This window comes from Bubalus kerabau, unplaced genomic scaffold, assembly GCF_029407905.1.
Source record: "Bubalus kerabau isolate K-KA32 ecotype Philippines breed swamp buffalo unplaced genomic scaffold, PCC_UOA_SB_1v2 scaffold_50, whole genome shotgun sequence".
Lineage (NCBI taxonomy): Eukaryota > Metazoa > Chordata > Mammalia > Artiodactyla > Bovidae > Bubalus > Bubalus kerabau.
Window position 1 is genome coordinate 1529642 of NW_026577904.1, and position 21208 is coordinate 1550849.

Genomic DNA, 21208 nt, shown 5'->3' on the forward strand with positions numbered 1-21208 from the left:
CTGCTTATAGACTATATGCAGGAGCATTTGGACTTTCATAATTACAAAATACACTGAGAGACAATTAATTTTGCTAGCAAATAGCAAATGGTTTACTGTTCTTTTTGAAATATATTTTCTTCAATAAATATACTAATGTAAAAAAAAAGAGAGAGAGTTCAAGTCTAACCAGAATGTCCAAGTCCACTTCAGCCTAAGCCCAGAATAGATTCTGGGTCTTCTCTAAGCCACACAGTCATCTAAGCACCTCCTGTGAGGGGCCCGAGATACTAGACAAAACCTTGGGATAGGGAACGTGTGTTTCCAGGCCATAAGAAGCTCATGTTCTAATAAGATACATAGATGCGTGTGTGTGTGTGTGTGTGTGTGTGTGTGTGTATGTGTGTTTATGTATGTGTCTTTAAGTTTTTCAGTCATGCCCGACTCTTTGTGATCTCATGGACTGTAGGCTGCCAGGCTCCTCTGTCAGTGGGATTCTCCAGGCAAGAATATTGGTGTGGCTGATAGCCATTCCCTTTGCCAGGGGATCCTCCTGACCTAGGGATTGAACTCAGATCTCCTGTGTTGCAGGCAGATGCTTTACCATCTAGGACACCAGCAAAGCCCACACAGATGTGTGAATACATAACTATATGTAGGAAGTGCTATGCTGTCTACCTAGAGGAATTTAATAAAAAAAAAAAAAAAAGCCTTCCTAGAAGTGAATTGGGTCTTGATTTCAGACCTTTGGGGCTTCTCTGGACTTGATTCTGGGTGGAATTGGTGCCTGCCTATACTGCCCTCCAGCCCCACATGGAGAACTGTCTGTACGTCAACAGTTTGTTTTCAGGAGTAGAGACAAGAGCCAAGAGAAGCCACTTGCAGGAAGGGAAGGGGCTCACCTTTCCCTCGCTGATTCCTGGCTTGGTTTCTGGCTGAGTGCCTGGGTTTCAGGATAAACTGGTCTTGGATCTCTTGGGGCCCCTCCAGGAAGGCCTCCTGGAGGGCAGAAGCAGAAGTGGAGCCCTCCAGTTCCTGCTGCAGCAGCCCAGTACCTGGAATATAGCTCAGTTTAATTCCATAAGGATGTTCATGACCTATATGGAGAAAAAGCTAAATACAGATTCAGACCGATGGTGATGGGTGGGATCAAACCCACCTTACCGTGAGCGAGTATGCCACACTGGTGTGACTGCTGACCTTCAGGGGCTTCTGGGTAGAGAAGGCTGTGACTCCCGAGTAAGCACAATGTGCACTCTCTCAAGGGGACACGCTGCCAAAAAGCAGGTGCCCAAACAGAAGAGTTTAAAACATAACAAGAAAAATGTTTTTAGACACCTTGCTTGGCTTGGAAGGCATTTCATCAGTGAATTGCACAATATTGACTTTCATTGTGTTTCCATCTGAGAATATTTATGGCCTTCTAGTTTCTGCCTTGACACACTACACCTGTACATCTTAGGCAAAATGCTAGCCTTAACATTCCTCCTTTGAAACACTGACCCTCACACATAGACTCATAAGGATCAAAGTAAATATATTAATAAGCATTGGTGCTTAATATTTTTAAAATAATCGGACTATGTATGTTAAGAATGGCTCTGATCAGTGTTCTGTCCCACATGTCAGTTTAACAGATTTTCCATTTCCTTTTGTCAGTTCAGTAGGCAGAGTGCAGTGGGGTGGTTTGCCTTAATGTTTCCCTCCCGCTGCTGCTTCCCTCTAAGGGGTTTCCTACGAGACAGTGATCAGAGACAAGCCTGCACGGCCGAGAAAACCCAGAAGTGCAAAACGGTGTTTACAGAGTGGAAAACCACACCAGAAATCATCGGGAGTTGCCTGCCAAGTGATTTGTTTTGCTCTTTCATGCTATAAATTGCTTCCTCTCCATAGAATTCTCTAAGACCCTGTGCTGTCCTGTGGATTCCATCTTTAAAGAATTGCATGAAAGCTCCTTTTCTTTTGTTTCTGATTTATTAAATGCAACTGGAGGAGTTCTTGCTTGTGCTTTACATCTGGCATAAACACAATGTCAGTGCTCTATTCAGAACAAGAATCACAGCGACTTCCATCCTTTAAGGCAAAAGAAGCTTCTGTGAGAGTAGTAAAATACAACCAAGTCACCAGGATAACCAGGAGCTAATCCATAATTGTGAGCTGAGAACATGTTAAGAAGCACATTCAGAATGACTGCTGAGGCAGCAGCATGAAAGACAGCCTCTTAGGAGTCCTCAGAGCCAGCCATGCTGTTTGAGGCTGTTCTAAGCTTAGAAGTTGTCATCTACATGGTCTTATTTAAATTAATGCATTTTATTAAACTAAATATGTTTAAATATTCAATTTTTTTTCACTTTACTGCTGACTGACTTTTACAAGGATGTCAACAAGACAAGAAAAACACATGAAATGGGTGAGGTGGTTTTGTCTTCAGCTTTATACTTGGTGACTCTATGTATTCCAAGACTGGGAATATACATATCACAGAAAAAACTTAGTTGTTTAGATTCTTCAGACCACATGAAAATGTTCCTCAGATCACTTGAAAGAGTAATAGACTCACAGGATTGTTGAACAGATGAAAAAAGTTAAAAGAGGAAGTGCTCTAAGATTTCTAGTGGAAGTCATTGTCACCATGACTATATTGCAGGTTCCACTACAGATTTTGTCTTTGCCCTTGTTTTAATTCCTCCTTTTTTCACTGACCACCCCTGACAGATTTGCTCATCCAAGAATGTGCATTATTATTTTTAGTTAACTTGCTATGATAACTATTTTAGGAAAGATGTAGTCTATTTATCAAAAATTTCAAGAGCAGTGCTAGTGAACTCAGCTTGAGAAACAGCAAAGCACATGCAGGTGGTTTTTAGTCAGTGAAGAATCTAAGTGTCTGATTGTGATTATTTCATTTTCTTTATGATGCTGAGAAAAGCTTTGGGCACAGAATAGGTATTAAATAAATGTACTTGAGGGCAGAGGTATGGCTGGATTTTAGAAGATGATCACAAAATAGAGACAACTCAGTAGTTAGGAAATGGAACTGAGAACGTCAAGACTGGAATATGAAAAATAATGTATGAGCAAAAGAAATTCCCGCTTGTGTTGCTTTCCTACCTAAGTGAGTAAATAGAGAGTAAGTAAGTAATTGTTTTCAAGACAACTCTGTTTGTCAAGTGGAAAAAGTAAAGAAGAAAAATCCACACTGCTGTTCCCAAATAGACCATAAGCTGCTGCATGAAGAGATGCTATCTGTGCTTGGGAGAGAGCAGGTGCTTAGAATTATTTAAGACGTGTATAAATGAATACTGCAAGAGATTTTCAGTTTAAGGGCATTTAAGCTTAAGACTGATCAACCATTACTTTGAGACTTTAAAGTTACAATTTGGATCCCAACCAGCTCCATCTTAGGTTTTCCCTGACACTTACCAGTAAGTGGATATGAAGTCTTTTTCTCAGCAGAACTGATCCACAACTGGTAATCTTTCTCAGAGCCCTTGGAAAGAAAAAGAACTATGTGTCACAGCAAATATTCCTAGTAGGTACTTGAAGAACTCATTTCCTTAGCATTTCTATACTTTCAAAAGGAGAATTTGGGCCAGGATAAATGCTATTTGGTCCGTGGAAGTGGCAACAATTTTTGAGTGAACAATGCTGATTCCAGTAGCCCCTGCCCCTCTCTCATAGCCTCCAATGGATCGACTGAGATTCTTGTCCTTTTGGATAAAGGCTGAGGATCTGTGCAGCCACAGTGCAGTCACAGGCAGCCTCTCACTTTGTGGGCGGTCCATGAATTAAAACAAAACATAGTACTTTTTAATAAAATTATAAATAAATATATAAATTATAAATAAAAAATAAAATAATTAAAAAAAAACTTCTCTTCACTATGGAAGAGAAGTCTAATCTCAAGAATCCTGCTTTCTGCTGTTTTGAGACTCCTTGGAGAATTCTGGCTTTTGCCTTAAAATGTCCCTGCCCAGTCAAGCATGTTGTCCAGAAAGCCACATACTCTGCCATGACTATTCCTGAACAAAGTAAAACTTGAAAGGCAGCATTAGCTCAGCAACTGTTAACACAATGAGACAGATGCCCAAGAGGCCTTGAGTAGATGGCAGCCTACTGGCTGTGATGTAGGCAAGCACCACTCAAGGGAGAGAAGGGACAAGGACTCTAACCTGAAGAAGGAGTCAGATGTAGAAAACAGTTTCTTCCAGCAGAATCCCTGCCTAGGAATTCTGAATATCCCATTTGAAACAAGTATAAATTACAAAGACTGCTAAATTAAAGAGCCCTCCAGGAGAAGATAAAGCAAAAGATGTTTGAAATAGAGTTGTTGGTGATAGGTACTAGGTACTACACTTACCTTTGACTCCTGATTAAAAATCACGGCCTTGCCATGAAGGAAGTAAGCTCCCAGGTATGGACGCAATCACACACACAAACACACACATGTGACTAAATAGGCTTAAAATGGCATTGTGAATAGAAATGAGAGAGCTGATAAAAATCTTTTCTTTTAAGGTAAAAACTGGAAAAACTATGATGGAATCCCATAAATCAGGCATATATATATATATATATATATAGGCAAATAACCCTAGTTATTCACTGAAATAGAAATTTTTTGTCTAGTGAGATTGATCACGTTAAGCAAAGGAAAGTTACAAAAATGAAATAAAATGAGTTCTAACATTAATCAGTCTCCCCAACCTTATCCCTAAAGCCACTTTCTTCTAAGATTTGACTCTCATTCAGGGCATAAATATCATATAGATTAGAAATCAGTGCAGAGGGGTGCTGTACTCAATGCATATGAATTCAATTTTATTTAAAATGTATTATTAAATTATATTTTTACAGAAATCTTGATGTCTTATACCAAATTCTGGCTGTCTTGAGGTTTTAAGGGGCTTTATTATACCATTGAGAAACACAAATATGAATATTGTAATTATGTCATATCACAATAGCAAGACATTTTCACATTTATGTATAAATATGTATTCATAATTATATTTATATGTACATTTTACACATTGATATGTATATATATATAAATATATATAATTTTATATAAGGATCTATGCTTTACAAGTGCTTTGTTCAGTTCTGTCCATCTGAATGTTCCACTCCTCTTTCTGCTTCTGAACCCTCATCCTCAAACATAGCCATCTCTTTCACTAAAAAATGTTTAACAAGCATAACAGTCCTATCAAAACATAAAAGAGCAGACACTTGAAAACAAAATGAGATGAAAGAGATGTGCACACAAACGCTTCCAGACCCATGGTCTTATTCAGAACTTGTCTTCTTCAGCAGTTCACAAGAGGCATTAGCCATTGCATTATAGGACCTGCATCAAGGGGATGTAGCTTCTTGCCAGGTGGTCTTTACATCAGATTTACAACAAAACATATCATTTAGGATTTTCTCATACTGAGATTGAGTCCTCAGGCGCAATCAGGGTAAATGGAGATGGGACAGGAGGAATCAGGAAAGAAGATACAAAAAGAATAATCCAATAGAGGAGGAAATATTTAGAATCATAAATATTTTCTTGTCTATGTGTGTGTGTGTGTGTGTGTGTGTGTGTGTATATATATAATAAAAATACATTTTTTCCTTAAAACTGTAAAATTATAGCCTGATTTCATTGTGCTATGACTTCAGTTCACACAAAATTTATAATGGGAATACACAAATAACACATCTGTATAGATTATTAAGGGGCTTCCTTGGTGGCTCAGACAGTAAAGAATCTGCCTACAATATGGTAGACCCAGGTTTGATCCTTGGGTTGGGAAGATCCTCAAAGAAGGGAATGGCAACCCACTTCAGTATTGTTGCCTGGAAAATTCCATAGACAGAGCGTCCTGGTGGGCTATAATCCATGGGCTCTCAAAGAGTAGGACATGACTAAGTGACTAACACACACATAGGTTATTAATATAGTTTGGCTGCCTTCAAATTCTACCAAATATGATGGAGTTATCTGAAATAATCAGCTGTCTTATGATAATAGATACATTATACACAAACACAGACATACACATACACACACAAATCTCAAAAATCAAAGTTGGTTTTTTAACTAAAAATAACTTGCAGGTAACTTACAGTTATTCCTAGCTTTGAAAGTGACATATTGATAACATCATTCACTGTGTCTGAATTTGTCACTGTTACAGTAACAGACTGCAAAAAAGAAGCGAGAAAAGCTGCTATAAATTAAACATTTTTAAACAAGTGAGTAAATAATTATTGTTATATTGTTATCTATATTCTAAAGGCAAAGCTTATAATTCAGGTAATGACAAAGTAAAATGCTTGTATATAAAATATAATCCCCTAATTATAATCTATTTCCATTTCTTTATATAACATGAAGCTAGTAGAAAGCATTTCAGTAAAACAAATATTTCTGTTAAAGGATTTGAGGCACACAAAATATAATAGCTTAAGCAAGAACTAGAAAGACTGAGAATTCCACAAGGGCACATAGGCTACCCTCAGCACCTTAAGGCTGTTTCCATAATGGAGGAAAGATAGTTTAAAAAAAAGTACCATCTTGGTCTTCCTGAGTTGTGCTTTTATAATATGGATTTATTTATTTGTCATTACATAGTCAGTTTTAGTAAAATTAGAATGAGAACTGGTTATTAAAGTTTTTTTTTTTTAACTACTATTCAGTGATTACTTTCTTTTTGTCAGGTGTCATGATTACTAAGATTTTCATGATTGAAATCTAATGAATCAATTAAATAAAACCAATTAATCTAGGAAATGAGATTGAAAATTTTTAAAATGTAAGTTCCATTCTAAACTGCCAGTGAACAGGGTGTTTATAATAGCTCTTGAGCACACAACACATTAAAAAATGCTCCATAAAAATAGGAAGGCAATTTATAGAAAATTAATACAAGAGAATGATGACTACAATTTCTCAAACTTGGTGAAAGACATAAATTTATAAATTCAAGAAGTTCAGAAAGTACCAAACAGGTAGATTAAAAGAAAACCATGCTTTGACACTTCATAGCTACACAGCTAAAAACCAAAACTAAAGAGAATATCTTGAGAGCAGCTGAAGAAAAATGACAAGTCACACATAGAGGGTTGATGTTTGAGTGAGCACAGAGTACTCATCAGAAAACACAGAGACTAAAAGTGAAACATCTTTACAGTGTTGAAAACATTTGCAAACAAAATTCTCTATCCAGCAAAAATACCCTTCAAGACTGAAGGTGAAATAAAGACATTTCAGGTGAAAGAAACTAAGACAATCTGTTGGTACCAGATATGTATAAGAAAAGGAAAGTTCTCCAGGATAAAATGAAGTACTAGAAGGAAACCTGAATCTTCAGGAATGAAGAACATCAGAAATGTTTATTTTGTGTAAGTTACACATAAATAAAGTTGATTTTTTAAAATTTCTAGGTGAAAAATTCTGAATGTAACCCATTGTCACAAATCAAAGTAGGCAGAGACGAAAGTGTGCTTTGCTGCATGAGAACCCTCTAGATGCATCTCTTGCCGGCATTGCATTTATCTGGTGGTCAGGAACAAATTGGATTTTGCCTGGCTTTGCTCTTGGCCAGGAAATAACTGTCTTAAATGACTTCCTTTTTCTACCTTCAAATACTGTTGTGTGTCATCTAGAGTTACTGTAAACTACAGTAGAACAAAGTATCATAAAAAAAACATCCAGAATATCTTTTCATCACAAATGTCTAGGCTACAGCACTACACTTTCAGAAATCAAATTACATGCAAATAACTGGGGCTAATGGTATGATTTTTTCCCCCCAGTAGCATAAACAAAATGAGGTAGAGATTTGCTGATCCTTTCAAAGTATCATCCCTTTTGGCTCAGTTCTATCCAGATATTCCTCAGAATGAAAGACCTTTCAAGGTGAAAAGACAGCCTTCAGAATGGGAGAAAATAATAGCAAATGAAGCAACTGACAAACAACTAATCTCAAAAATATACAAGCAACTCCTACAGCTCAACTCCAGAAAAATAAATGACCCAATCAAAAAATGGGCCAAAGAACTAAATAGACATTTCTCCAAAGAAGACATACAGATGGCTAACAAACACATGAAAAGATGCTCAACATCACTCATTATCAGAGAAATGCAAATCAAAACCACTATGAGGTACCATTTCACACCAGTCAGATTGGCTGCGATCCAAAAGCCTACAAATAATAAATGCTGGAGAGGGTGTGGAGCAAAGTGAACCCTCTTACACTGTTGGTGGGAATGCAAACTAGTACAGCCAGTGTGGAGAACAGTGTGGAGATTCCTTAAAAAACTGGAAATAGAACTGCCTTATGACCCAGCAATCCCACTGCTGGGCATACACACTGAGGAAACCAGAAGGGAAAGAGACACATGTACCCCAATGTTCATCGCAGCACTGTTTATAATAGCTAGGACATGGAAGCAACCTAGATGTCCATCAGCAGATGAATGGATAAGAAAGCTGTGGTACATATACACAATGGAGTATTACTCAGCCATTAAAAAGAATACATTTGAATCAGTTCTAATGAGGTGGATGAAACTGGAGCCTATTATACAGAGTGAAGTAAGCCAGAAGGAAAAACACCAATACAGTATACTAACGCATATATATGGAATTTAGAAAGATGGTAACAATAACCCTGTGTACGAGACAGCAAAAGAGGCACTGATGTATAGAACGGTCTTATGGACTCTGTGGGAGAGGGAGCGGGTGGGAGGATTTGGGAGAATGGCATTGAAACATGTAAAATATCATGTATGAAATGAGTTGCCAGTCCAGGTTCGATGCACGATACTGGATGCTTGGGGCTAGTGCACTGGGACGACCCAGAGGGATGGTATGGGGAGGGAGGAGGGAGGAGGGTTCAGGATGGGGAACACATGTATACCTGTGGTGGATTCATTTTGATATTTGGCAAAACTAATACAATTATGTAAAGTTTAAAAATAAAATTAAAAAAAAAAGTCTTCTGCATTTAGCATTACCTTCCTCTTAATCCTGTGCTAGAAAGGGGCATTATTGAGATCAGCTAACAAAATGGAAAAGTAAATGGTTGATTAAAGTATTACACGTATGGTAATTTACCAAAGGTCATAGCTGTGTGACGGTTATATGAAAGACTATCCTTATTCTTAGGACATACCTAATTATTTAAGGAGAAAGGGCATGGTGTACGTATGACCCTCAAAAATAGTTAGATACACACACACACACACATATATATTTATATTTATATATATATATATATATATATATATATAGAGAGAGAGAGAGAGAGAGGAGACAAATAAATGGATCAAACAAATGGAACAAAAGGTTCATAAATAGGTGAATTTAGGTAAATGGCATATGGTGTGTTCTTTGCACTATTTTTTTAACTTTTCTGTAAGTTACAATTATTCCAAATAAAAACATCACAGGGGGAAAAAGCAAAACAAAACAAAACAAAAAACAGTGGAAACAATCCAAACCACAATGTAATGACACTCATCTTTTCACGGGAAAATATGTGTTCCCACACAGTGCTTGCTAAATTACTCCCCTCTCTCTTTCTCCTCTTTTTTGTTCTCCCTCCTACCCACCCCATCTCTCTATCTCTTCTGTATATCTCCATCAGTTTCATTTTGCTAAGTTGAGAACTTGGAATTTAATTTTTGATCTTAAAAATACTTACACATGCACTGTTTTTGATGTCCTCAGTGAAGATTTGGAGGGGAATGCTTTCTGATTGATCCTTCTCTTTGGCTAGATTGACGTACCTAATAAAATTCAGTAATAACCCAGGATAGGGTAGACAAATTAGCTTTAGCTATTAGCTTATTTTCAAATCAATCAATGTTGCTAATCTTTTAAATACTGTTATTATTTTCTTTAAAAAATTTATTTATTGAATTCGTTTGGCTGCACCGGGTCTCCCTTGTGGTACACAGGATCTTTACTGGTGGCATGCAGACTCTTAGCTGTGGCATGTGGGATCTGTCTAGTTCCCTGAGCAGGTACTGAACCCAGGCGCCTGCACTGGACCACCAGGGAAGCCCCTTATTTGTTATTATTCTTCTTTTAATATCTATTTTTTTTATTTCGCCTTATTTTAATTTCTAAATTTTCGGCTGTGCTGGGTCTGTGTTGCTGTGGAGGCCCATCTCTGGCTGTGGCCAGTGGGGGCCATGCTCTAGCTGCAGTTCACGAGCTTCTCCTTGCAGGGGCTTCTCTTGTTGTGAGCACGTGGGCTTCAGTAGCTGCAGTTCGGTTCCTGGGCTCTGGAGCGTAGGCTCAGTTAATTGTGGTGCACAGGCTTAGCTGCTCCGCGGCATGGGGGATCTTCCTCTATCAGGGCTCAAACCTGTATCTCCTGCATTGGCAGGCAGATTCTTTACCACTGAGCCGTCAGGGAAGCCCTTATTATTATTCTTAAAAGCATGGAGAGATAAACTGAGTAAAATCAAATTAGGGATTGGAAGAAGATATGCAAAAATATTTTCAGGAAAATAAGATATGACCCAGAAAGTAACAGGTCGCCTTTGTTATGTGCGATTTGGGCAGCAGATCCAATCCTCAAAGTTTTCCTGCCTAGATTGGCGGGCGCAGGGCCTTCCTGGGTTCAAGGACAGGACGTGGCATTTGCTTTGAGAATCTTTCATTAGAGTAAGTAATCTACACTTATGGAAATTTAACATATGTTTTGAGAATAATGTTAGTTCCAACCATTAGGATGGAGAGAAAGGAAAGATGACAGTGACACACAGAACTTCCTTAAAGCTAAGCAGAGCATACGTGTAAATGAGAGAACATTCTTTGCAGCAGCAGTCAGGATAAACCTAAACAAGAAGTTACTTGAGGGGAGTCTAACAATTCCTACCAGGGAGAAGGACACAGTTTGGGGGCACTGCCTTGAAGAGATTTGCATTCTTCTATCATGGATTAAAGATTTAACATACGTATACTGTTGTCAAAATACCTTTGAAGGAAGGACTGCCATTTTTCCTTTTGTTCAGGAAAACTGCAATCTTAAAAAATGGGAGAAAAATTACATAAAATACTTACACTAACATATTGCTGCTGCTGCTGCGTCGCTTCAGTCATGTCCGACTCTGTGCGACCCCACAGACGGCAGCCAACCAGGCTTCCCGTCCCTGGGATTCTCCAGGCAAGAACACTGGAGTGGGTTGCCATTTCCTTCTCCAATGCATGAAAGTGAAAAGTGAAAGGGAAGTCGCTCAGTCGTGTCTGACTCTTAGCGACCCCATGCACTGCAGCCCACCAGGCTCCTCCGTCCATGGGATTTTCTAGGTAAAAGTACTGGAGTGGGGTGCCATTGCCTTCTCCACACTAACATATTAAGACTTGTATTAGCATATTAAGTGCTATTCCAGATTAAAAAAAATATCAGCAGCCAGTTGTTAACTAATGTGTATGCATATGTAAGTTGTACCCTCTTCATAATTAGGCTCTTGATATGGAGTCTCTCTTTGTTAAACCATATTACAGTGATGAGAAGTAGATGTTAAACTTGACAAAAAGTTGGTTTGAAATCTAAACACTTAACTGCAGGTGTCATGCAAGCTGTGTAATCATGGGCAAGTCACTGAACCACTCTGTGCCTCAGTTTCCAGAACAGGAAAAGGATTAATTATACCTGAGTGTTCTTATAGGTAGAAGTGCTATTCAGATATAAAGAACATGATTATTCAGATTAAATCATACTTAGGAATTGGCATTTGGATGGAACTATGTTATCTCAGAAACAGGAGTATCCTATTAGGAAAAAACCCTACAATATTTTAGTCCTTTATGTGTGTTCAGTTCAGTTCAGTTCAGTCGCTCAGTCGTGTCCAACTCTTTGCGACCCCATGAATCGCAGCACTCCAGGCCTCCCTGTCCATCACCAAATCCCGGAGTTCACTCAGACTCACGTCCATCGAGTCGGTGATGCCATCCAGCCATCTCATCCTCTGTCGTCCCCTTCTCCTCCTGCCCCCAATCCCTCCCAGCATCAGAGTCTTTTCCAATAGTCAACTCTTCGCACGAGGTGGCCAAAGTACTGGAGTTTCAGCCTCAGCATCATTCCCTCCTAAGAAATCCCAGGGCTGATCTCCTTCAGAATGGACTGGTTGCATCTCCTTGCAGTCCAAGGGACTCTCAAGAGTCTTCTCCAACACCACAGCTCAAAAGCATCAATTCTTCGGCACTCAGCTTTCTTCACAGTCCAACTCTCACATCCATACATGACCACTGGAAAAACCATAGCCTTGACTAGACGGACCTTTGTTGGCGAAGTAATGTCTCTGCTTTTGAATGTGCTATCTAGGTTGGTCATAACTTTTCTTCCAAGCAGCAAGTGTCTTTTAATTTCATGGCTTCAATCACCATATGCAGTGATTTTGGAGCCCCCCAAAATAAAGTCTGACACTGTTTCCACTGTTTCCCCATCTATTTGCCATGAAGTGATGGGACCAGATGCCATGATCTTCGTTTTCTGAATGTGGAGCTTTAAGCCAACTTTTTCACTCTCCACTTTCACTTTCATCAAGAGGCTTTTGAGTTCCTCTTCACTTTCTGCCATAAAGGTGGTGTCATCTGCATATCTGAGGTTATTGATATTTCTCCCACAATCTTGATTCCAGCTTGTGCTTCTTCCAGCCCACTTTATGTGTGTACCATATAGTAAATTGTAATATATGAAATTAGTTTCTAGGAAACTTATTCTTCATTACTATGATCCTCTGATGCAGATCAATCTACTGCTAAATTGTTAAAGATTAGCATTTTCTGTGCTAAAGTTTGTGTAGCATTTAATTATCCAGAGCTGAAAATGTTTTAGGCTCATTCATACACAGACTTATCACTTACTACATTTTATTTATTGTGGTAAATTATGCATAACATAAAACTGACAATTAGTGATCATCGGTAGATTAACAAGATTGTGCAACCATCACCATTATCTACTTCTGGAATATTTTCACTACCCAATGGCAAACCCTGTGTGCATTAAGGAGTCACACCCCAGTCTCCTCCATCCTCAGGCCCCATACCAGGTTTGGTTTATACATTCATTAGTTGATAAACACTTAGGCTATTTCCAATTTTTTTTTTTTTTTTTTTTTTTTTTTTTGGCTGTGGTGGATAAAGCAGCTATGAGCGTTTGTGTATAAATTTTTTGTGTGGATGTAAGTTTTCATTTCTCTTGGATATATACCCAGAATATGTATGTTCTCCTATGGCTGCCACATTTTATATTCCTACCAAAACACTGCTCCTACCCCCCATCCCCATTTCAAGAACTGTTTCACCAGGAAGTAGAGTGCCCTCTGAGCTCCCAACCTGCATATATACCCGAACACAGCTGCTAATTACTCATGGCAACCTGCAGAAGAGTAAAATAGCAAATGGCCAAAGCACTAGGTGTCAGGCATTGTTATGAATGCCGTGTATGTTCTCGCACAGCTTTTAAACCTAAATAACATGTGTAAACCTGGCTTCCTCCTTTCTAGCCTCACTAGGAAAAAAGTTTCTTGGACACTCCCTTATCAGAAATTGCACATTCCCAAATGAAACTGCTTCCATTCACTTAAAACATGGAAAAGATGTTTAAGCAATAGGAACTGGATCTTTAGAGAAATAAGTCATGGAAAGCAGACATACAGAGAATGATACAAATACATATTTCTTCCCCAAAAGCTTTCAAAGTTTTCATTAAGTCAACAGCTGAATTCTAGCATTTAGTCAGTTTACCACTTGGCAGCATTTTAGTTGTCTTAGCTCTCTGATGATACAAGAGATCTTGGTGGTCAGGTGAGGAGGACAAGAAAGTGTGTCAAGTGCGTGTGAGGAGGGCCCAGTGTGCGCACGAGACTGAGATACGGGGTATGGTTGTTCCAAATGGCAGTTGTGAATGTTTCATGGCACTGGCGAACCCGGGACTGTCAACTTGGGATAGTCACATTCCCCATCCTCACTCCAGTCTAAGAATGTAATTGGAAAACTGACCTGTACTCCATGGAATCGTAGCTTTGTTTTATTGTCACCCTTCTACACACACCAAATAAGATTATTTGTACACAGCAATTCAGGCAACTTACTATTTGATGACACAATTAATGTTATGTGTATAATTAAGTCCCATTTTAAAGGGAATTAATTTGGGAGTATAAAGTCAGTTTTTCAAATATAATTGTACTTTTTCAAGAAAGATAATCGGGATTGGATTGAGGGCAGGATATTGGTGAGGGGTCCTAGAGTCTTGCTCTCATGATCCTCCTTCCTCATACAAGGATACCATGAACACAAGAGGATCTGGCTTCCCAAGGAGCTCACATAGCCCATCTGAAAAACCACTGATCAAAACCAAAGGAAATCACTCCAGTCATTTCCACTATTTACTATCCATATGCATGCATTTGCACATGAAAACCTTTTTAGGAGGGAAAAGTACAAGGCATATGTGTCATTTGTTGTTGTTTATGTCACTCAGTCGTGTCTGACTCTTCTTGTGACCGCATGGACTGTAGCCCGCCAGGCTCCTCTGTCCATGGGATTTCCTAGGCAGAATGCTGGAGTGGGTTGCCATTTCCACCTCCAGGGGATCTTCCTGACCCAGGGATTGAGTGGGCGGGTCTTCCGCAAGTCTCCTGCATTACAGGCAGATTCTTGACCACTGAGCCACCAGGGAAGCCCATATGTGTCATTATGGTCAGTCAAGAAGTGAGTCACTGGCTTAATAGACAATCAGATTAAAATGTCCTCCTTTTGAACCCACGTAGATCCAGGACACCAAGCTGTAGGTCTCACCTGGAGGGGGCCACAAAGTTCACCCTGGGCCAGCCCAGGACAAAGGACTTTCTGGCAACGACGCCGGCTTCACCAGCCTTGTGTATACGGTTGTCAGTCCATGTGGTGCTCAGTGGTGTTTTATCTTTTATCTTAACGTTCTTTTTATACCTGGAAAGAACCAAATAATGCCTCTGTTAGTTTGTTTCTGAAACGTAATGGGAGCAGCTGTGTTCATGCTAAGATGGTGTTTCTTATTGCTGGAGGGCCAAGCATGCCTCCTTCGTCTCTATTTCTCACTGTGGATGGCGTGGCTAGGCATTTGATAGACCTTTTCAAAAATACGTGTTCAGCGGAGGCTGGTCCAGAGAGTCCCTGAAAACACTTCCTTCATGGTGGGAATAGACATTTTCTGAATGTTAAGTAATGAGTATAGACCATCCTTTATATCTTAGAGCTTTTTTAGAGAACCATTAACTCATTTATCAGTCTCATATTTATTATTATATATTATATTAAAAATAAATCTTATATAAATGTAAATATTTAGCATTTTATAATTATAATAATATAAATGTAGAAAATATACAAATATGTTTGTAATTATTATAATTAGTTTATTATTCATTCATGTCTTGCATATGTCAAAAAGTATTGAGAGGCTGAACCAAAATACATGCATGATATATGGTTTATAAAAATAGTTACACTGGAGAAGGAAATGGCAACCCACTCCAGTATTCTTGCCTGGAAAAGTCCATGGACAGAGGAGCCTGGCAGGCTGCAGTCCATGGGGTTACATGACTGAGCATGTGTGTATGAGGGTGGAGGGTCACGGGTTGGTAGCAATAAACTGGTAGAACTAAAAAAAATAAAAATAAAAATAGTTACACAACTATTTCCTTAACAGAGACCAAATAATAATAATAATAATAAAGGCTAGACTAGAGAGATTTAAAATACATTTTCAACTTTAATTTTTTAAACAAGATGTTTTATTTTCTAGCATAGGTTATTTTAAATTTCCTTTCGTAAATTTTGTTCATAACATTTTCTCTTATAGGTAAAAACCGAAAAATTGTTAGCATACAAATTGAACCCCAACTTAAAACTCAATCAATCAGTCAGTCAGTCAACCTCAGATCAGTGGCCAGGATGTCTTCTGCATAGATGATAGACATCTTTCCCATTTACCTCTGGGGAGTCAGAAGGTCACCAATGAATCTGCTCTCTGACAGTTTCTGCTGATTCTCTTTTGACTTCTAACATGGAAACCACCATATCTCTTGGTTAATTCACAAATTTAACTCTTGGCGGGCCTGAGATTTAGATAGCTACAAGCCCTATGAAAGATGCCGAGGTAACTGGGGTGCACAGCTCTGGAACTTCTACAATTCAGAACCACATGTAGACACACTAAATGTAGAATGAGATCCGAGATACCTCGTGTGCAGAAATGCCTTTGATTCTTCTGGTTCAGGGAACAGTTAAAGCTCCAACTCTTCAATGGGACTTATGAAATGAAAATAATTTTGCAGGAAGCCCACTTGAAGGATAATCTTGATTCAGTGGGCACTATGAATATAAATATGATGGAAATCTGCTTTGCAATACAAGGTGGGTTTTTTCTACATCTGATTTCAACATTTTTACCCTGTGCCTGTGTATTTGAAGATTTTATGAAACACAATTATCAAATAAAATTATTTTTCTATATAGTAACTCTAAAAGCATTTTCAAATTAAAAATATATGCCCAATGGGAAAGAGGGCTTCCCTGATAGGTGGTAAAGAATCCACCTGCAATGCAGGACACACCCGTTCGATTCCTGGGTTGGGAAGATCCTCTGGAGAAGGGAAAGGCTACTCACTCCAGTATCTGGCCTGGAGAATTCCATGGACTGTATACTCCATGGGGTCGCAAAGAGTAGGACACGACTGAGCGACTTTCAGTTAATGGGAAAGATAGATGCCTATCTGCTGGGTTTTATAGGTTTTTTTTTCTCATGTAGATGTCTAAGTGTGTTGACACCCAAGGTACTGTGTGGAACCGTCCAAATACACTGACCTGGGAAAAGGCATTTCAATAATTCTCTTCTTAGTGAAGTGAAGCGCCAAGATCATTCACTCCCTTGAAACCAAATCAAGGAGTTATCCAAAAGCCCAGAGCATGGTTTGCATTCTTCAGTAACACTGAGTATTTACCATATAGTGAGCATTGTTCTAAGACTTTTATAAACATTTTTTTCATTTAATGGTCAACTACACCAAGTAGTCTTTAGTAGCTGCATTTTAGGAGAAAGCAATGGCACCCCACTCCAGTACTCTTGCCTGGAAAATCCCATGGGCGGAGTAGCCTGGTAGGCTGCAGTCCATGGAGTCGGTAAGAGTCGGACATGACTGAGTGACTTCACTTTCACTTTTGACTTTCATGCATTAGAGAAGGAAATGGCAACCCACTCCAGTATTCTTGCCTGGAGAATCCCAGGGACGGGGGAGCCTGGTGGGCTGCCATCTATGGGGTTGCACAGAGTCGGACACGACTGAATCGACTTAGCAGCAGCAGCTCCATTTTACAGGTGAGGTTAAGTCAATTTCCCAAAGCAACAGAACCAGGATTTGAACTCAGACAGCCTAAATCACGAGCCTGTGCTCCTACCCACTTGGCCTCCATCGGTGTGGACCTCAGCTTCCCTGAGGTACCCTTCTCCTCTTTCCTATCCTCAGCCTCAACTCTTCTCCAGGAGCCACCAGGCTTTCTGACGGGATTGTTCTTTAATTTGCAGACTGACATGATAAATCTCATGACACTATACCAACAAAGCTAGATGCCAGCTTGGAAATGTTTAAGACAACAAAACTTTATACTGCAGTGGATTCTCCTAGGGTCTCATTGTATTTCTTCAGCCTTAGTCATGACTTAATGAGATTCTCTCACAAGTTAGAACGAATCTAATATAAAATGACTGAAGGATGAGAAGGAAGAGGAGGACTACATTTAAAATTTTTATTGTGTATCCCTTACTACGGATTCCCACACCCCTCTCCTTTCCTCTTTGTTGTTGTTCTTCAGTTGCTAAGTCATGTCAGACTGTTTGCAACCCCATGGACTGCAGAATGCCAGGCTCCCCTGACCTTACTATCCCGCGAGTTTGCTCAGATTCAAGTCCATTGAGACAGTGAGGCTATATAACCATCTCTAACTCTGCCCTTCTCCTCATACTGGAAGGTAAGCCCCAATGGTTTGTGGAGTTTCTGGGATTCTAGGCAGACTTCCCCTATTCCAACACAAGACTGTTCCTTTAGATGCTTGGAAATAGAGATTGTGGTATGGTGTGTAACTGTCTGCTGTTTCACTGGTAAGTTAATAGTAAATTATCTTTTGATCTAAATAACATTCATTTTTTATTGTTTCTGTATTCTGTAACAACTAAATGTGAGGATAGTGATGTCTAAAAGTGGTGTTGGCTATGTATGGTCCCTTCCTATTTGTTAATTCTTCATAGGCCTCTGCTAGTATTAATATCGTAATATTTATAAAGTAGATCCTGTTATAAAAAATAAAAGTAATCATTTTATTTGAAAGATAGCTTATTAGCATTCTAATGAATATCAAAATGATGTTGAAGAATTCATGAGATTAATTCTTGAGAACAGATGTTTCTAATGTTTGTAATATGGGAAAAAATGACTAAAAAAAATCTCAAAATAATTTTAATTGAATATTAACATCCCACAATTGGAGAAATATAATTTCTCTGTGAAGAAATAAATATTTAAATCCCCCTTATTATTACCTAGAAACTAAAATGTACTTATTCTCATCAAATGCATAGGGAGAAGTTAGTAAACCATTTATTCCATTTGTGTTAATTTCTATGGCATCAGCCTCAAGATGAGTGAGTTTTCCACTGAAGTCTGAAGGTGAGCTGAGGCAATAGGGAACCTCAGTGTCCCCACCTCTTCTTATGGCTAAGTGGCAAAACTAGGTGCTACACTCAGATTATTAATTTGAACAGATTGATTCAAGGCAGGATACAATATTCCATCTAAGAATGAGGCATGACAGGAAGAGATGTGTTTGTTATCACGGGAGGTGATTTCTTTTTAGTTATTTCCTTCTGAAAAAAAAATTTTATATTAATAATAATCATGAATACACCTAAATGTTACTGTGGGAATGATCTTCTAGGTCTTTTTCCAAAACTTGTGTGAAGAACAAGGACTCAGTGCTGTGGTTACTGCAGTAGGGGAACTGTGTCCCCCGCCCCTCCTGGCTGCTAAAGTCCTTAATACAGTGACGCCCTCCCTGCAAATGAGACTATATTTGGAAAATGAGCTTTGGAGGATGTCATGGAGGCTAATGAGGTCATAAAGGGTAAGATTCAAATCCAGTAGGATGGTGGGCTTATTGGCACCAAGGAAATGCCTTGTGAGCACACAATGAGAAGACAGCCATCTGCAAGGCAGGAAGAGAGCTCTCACTAGAGCCTCATCATACAGGTACCTTATTGTGGATTTCCAGCCTCCAGAACTATAAGGGAACACATTTCTTTTGTTAAGCCACCAAGTCTATGGTGTTAGTTGCATCTATGTTGAGGGTTGGGAGGAAAGTGCACCCCGCTGGTTCTGTCTCCAACATATATTCCACATCTGTGTGGCTGAATCTTTTGTTTTTACCACCAACCCCAGGGTGAAGTCCTTGATACTGTTCACAGGACTGTTGCCTCCCTAACTAGTCTCCCTGCTTCCACCCTTGCTTACTCCAAAATCTCTCGTCTTCCAATAGCCAGAAAGCTTTGCTAAAAAGTATATGTCAGATATGGTTACTATCCTAGTTAAACACCTTTCAGCATGTATTTTAACCCCTTACTGTGGCCTGTGGGGACCCTGTGTGGCTGGACCCCTGACTACAGTGTTATATCTAATGTCATGCCCCTTACTTTAGGCTCCGGTCACATTGGCCTTCCCAGAACTACCCCATCCACGGGGCCCAGCTGCACCCAGTCAAAGCCCGCTGCTCCCTCAGCCTCGAAGGCTCAGCCGCCTTGGCTGAGAATGGAGGCTGCTTCTCAAGCCACAGGTCTAGCTTAGAGGCTGGCTTCTTGAGAGGTCCTGCTGAACAACCCCTTTCAAATATGGTCCCATCGTCTTCATGGTCCCCTTCATGATGCTCATGGTATCTACCTTGTATCACAAGCACGACGCAATCTCTCCTTTCCCCCTCTCCTTTTTTTATCATCTAAGTCACAGAGAAGAGAGACCTTGCCTGTCATATTTTCCTCAAGGTTAGCAGAGGTGCCATTTTATACTAGTTAGGAAAGCATGTAATATGTACTCACATGGTATTAGACATAGGCAACGCATCACTAAATGAGGAGAGGTACCGCTTCTGCTTCCTCCAGCCGCTTTTGAGTTCTGCGGGGCTGTGGATCAGCAGGGTACCGTTGGCTCCCTCGGATGATGAAGTACTCTCCCTCTTGGTGGCCACCTCAACGGAAGGGCTTCTGAAAAACATCAAATACCACAGAACAACGAGTCACTGGTCAGATATACGATGGGGTTTATGTTAAATGTCAAGATCGACACAACTTTAAAAAGAAGCCTCAGTCTCCCAAACAGGGCTTCACAGCTCAAATCCAGGAATCAGCAAGCTATAGAAAGTTACTGAGAGAAATGAGGTCACTCGGGCAGTTGATGCGGACAGGCGACAAGTTCAAGGACAAAGCCCTTGGGCATGCGGACTCTTAGAGGCAGGGAACAGAGAAAGGAGCGGAGCTGGTCATGAACTCTTAGGAAGAGGAGAACCAAGAGGCCAAAGGTAGAGACGATGGCAGGAAGGCAAAAACAGACAACGTTAAAAACCCAATAACCACACAAAATAGGATAATGTGTGGCCTATTAGAGATAAAAAGATATGGAGATCTGCCAAGAAGTAATTACAACTTGGTTTCATGATGGTCTAAAATTTTAGATAACCGAGGATTCTGGAAAACTGACTTCAATCATATCTAAATCAATATTCAAATTTTGGGGAAAATTCTCTAAGATCAGCGAAATAATACTGGAAACATCAAAAAAGTTTCTAAATACTAGGCAGTGCCTAGTTATTCGTTGATTGAGCTAAGGTCTCATAGAACTGCCTCATCAAAACAAATACGTTACACTGAACATAAAGATCCTTTGATAAATAGAGCAGATATTTTCATAGATCTACAGAAAATTCTAGGCTTGAAGCCAAGAAAATGTCCCCCTACACCCTGGCCCACCCTGAAGATGTAAAGCTGCTCACTTGTGTTCCGCAGTATGAATCTTAGGAACGCCAGTAGCTTTTCATGAAACCCATGCTGAAGTTAAAAATTAGTTCATGTCTTAGAAGAAACAAAATAAAATTCACTGTGAACACCAGTTTGTTTTGATGATAAAAAAAAAT

The 21208-nt window shown here is 39.4% G+C and overlaps 1 protein-coding gene and 1 long non-coding RNA gene across 2 annotated transcripts; both read right to left on the bottom strand.

Moving 5' to 3' along the window:
* Window positions 1–800: 800 nt before the first annotated feature.
* On the bottom strand, window positions 801–6168 carry LOC129640875 (rho GTPase-activating protein 20-like). Its single transcript, XM_055565852.1, has 3 exons — window positions 6094–6168; window positions 3403–3469; window positions 801–1034 (listed from the first exon to the last, which is right to left on the bottom strand). Exons 1-3 carry the CDS (start codon window positions 6118–6120, stop codon window positions 826–828), a joined length of 303 nt encoding a protein of 100 aa, XP_055421827.1. The 5' UTR covers window positions 6121–6168; the 3' UTR covers window positions 801–825.
* A 3878-nt stretch (window positions 6169–10046) lies between these two features.
* LOC129640877 (uncharacterized) lies at window positions 10047–20279 on the bottom strand. Its single transcript, XR_008709015.1, has 3 exons — window positions 20118–20279; window positions 14798–14947; window positions 10047–10416 (listed from the first exon to the last, which is right to left on the bottom strand). It is a non-coding gene; the product is annotated as an uncharacterized LOC129640877 (long non-coding RNA).
* Window positions 20280–21208: the final 929 nt, after the last annotated feature.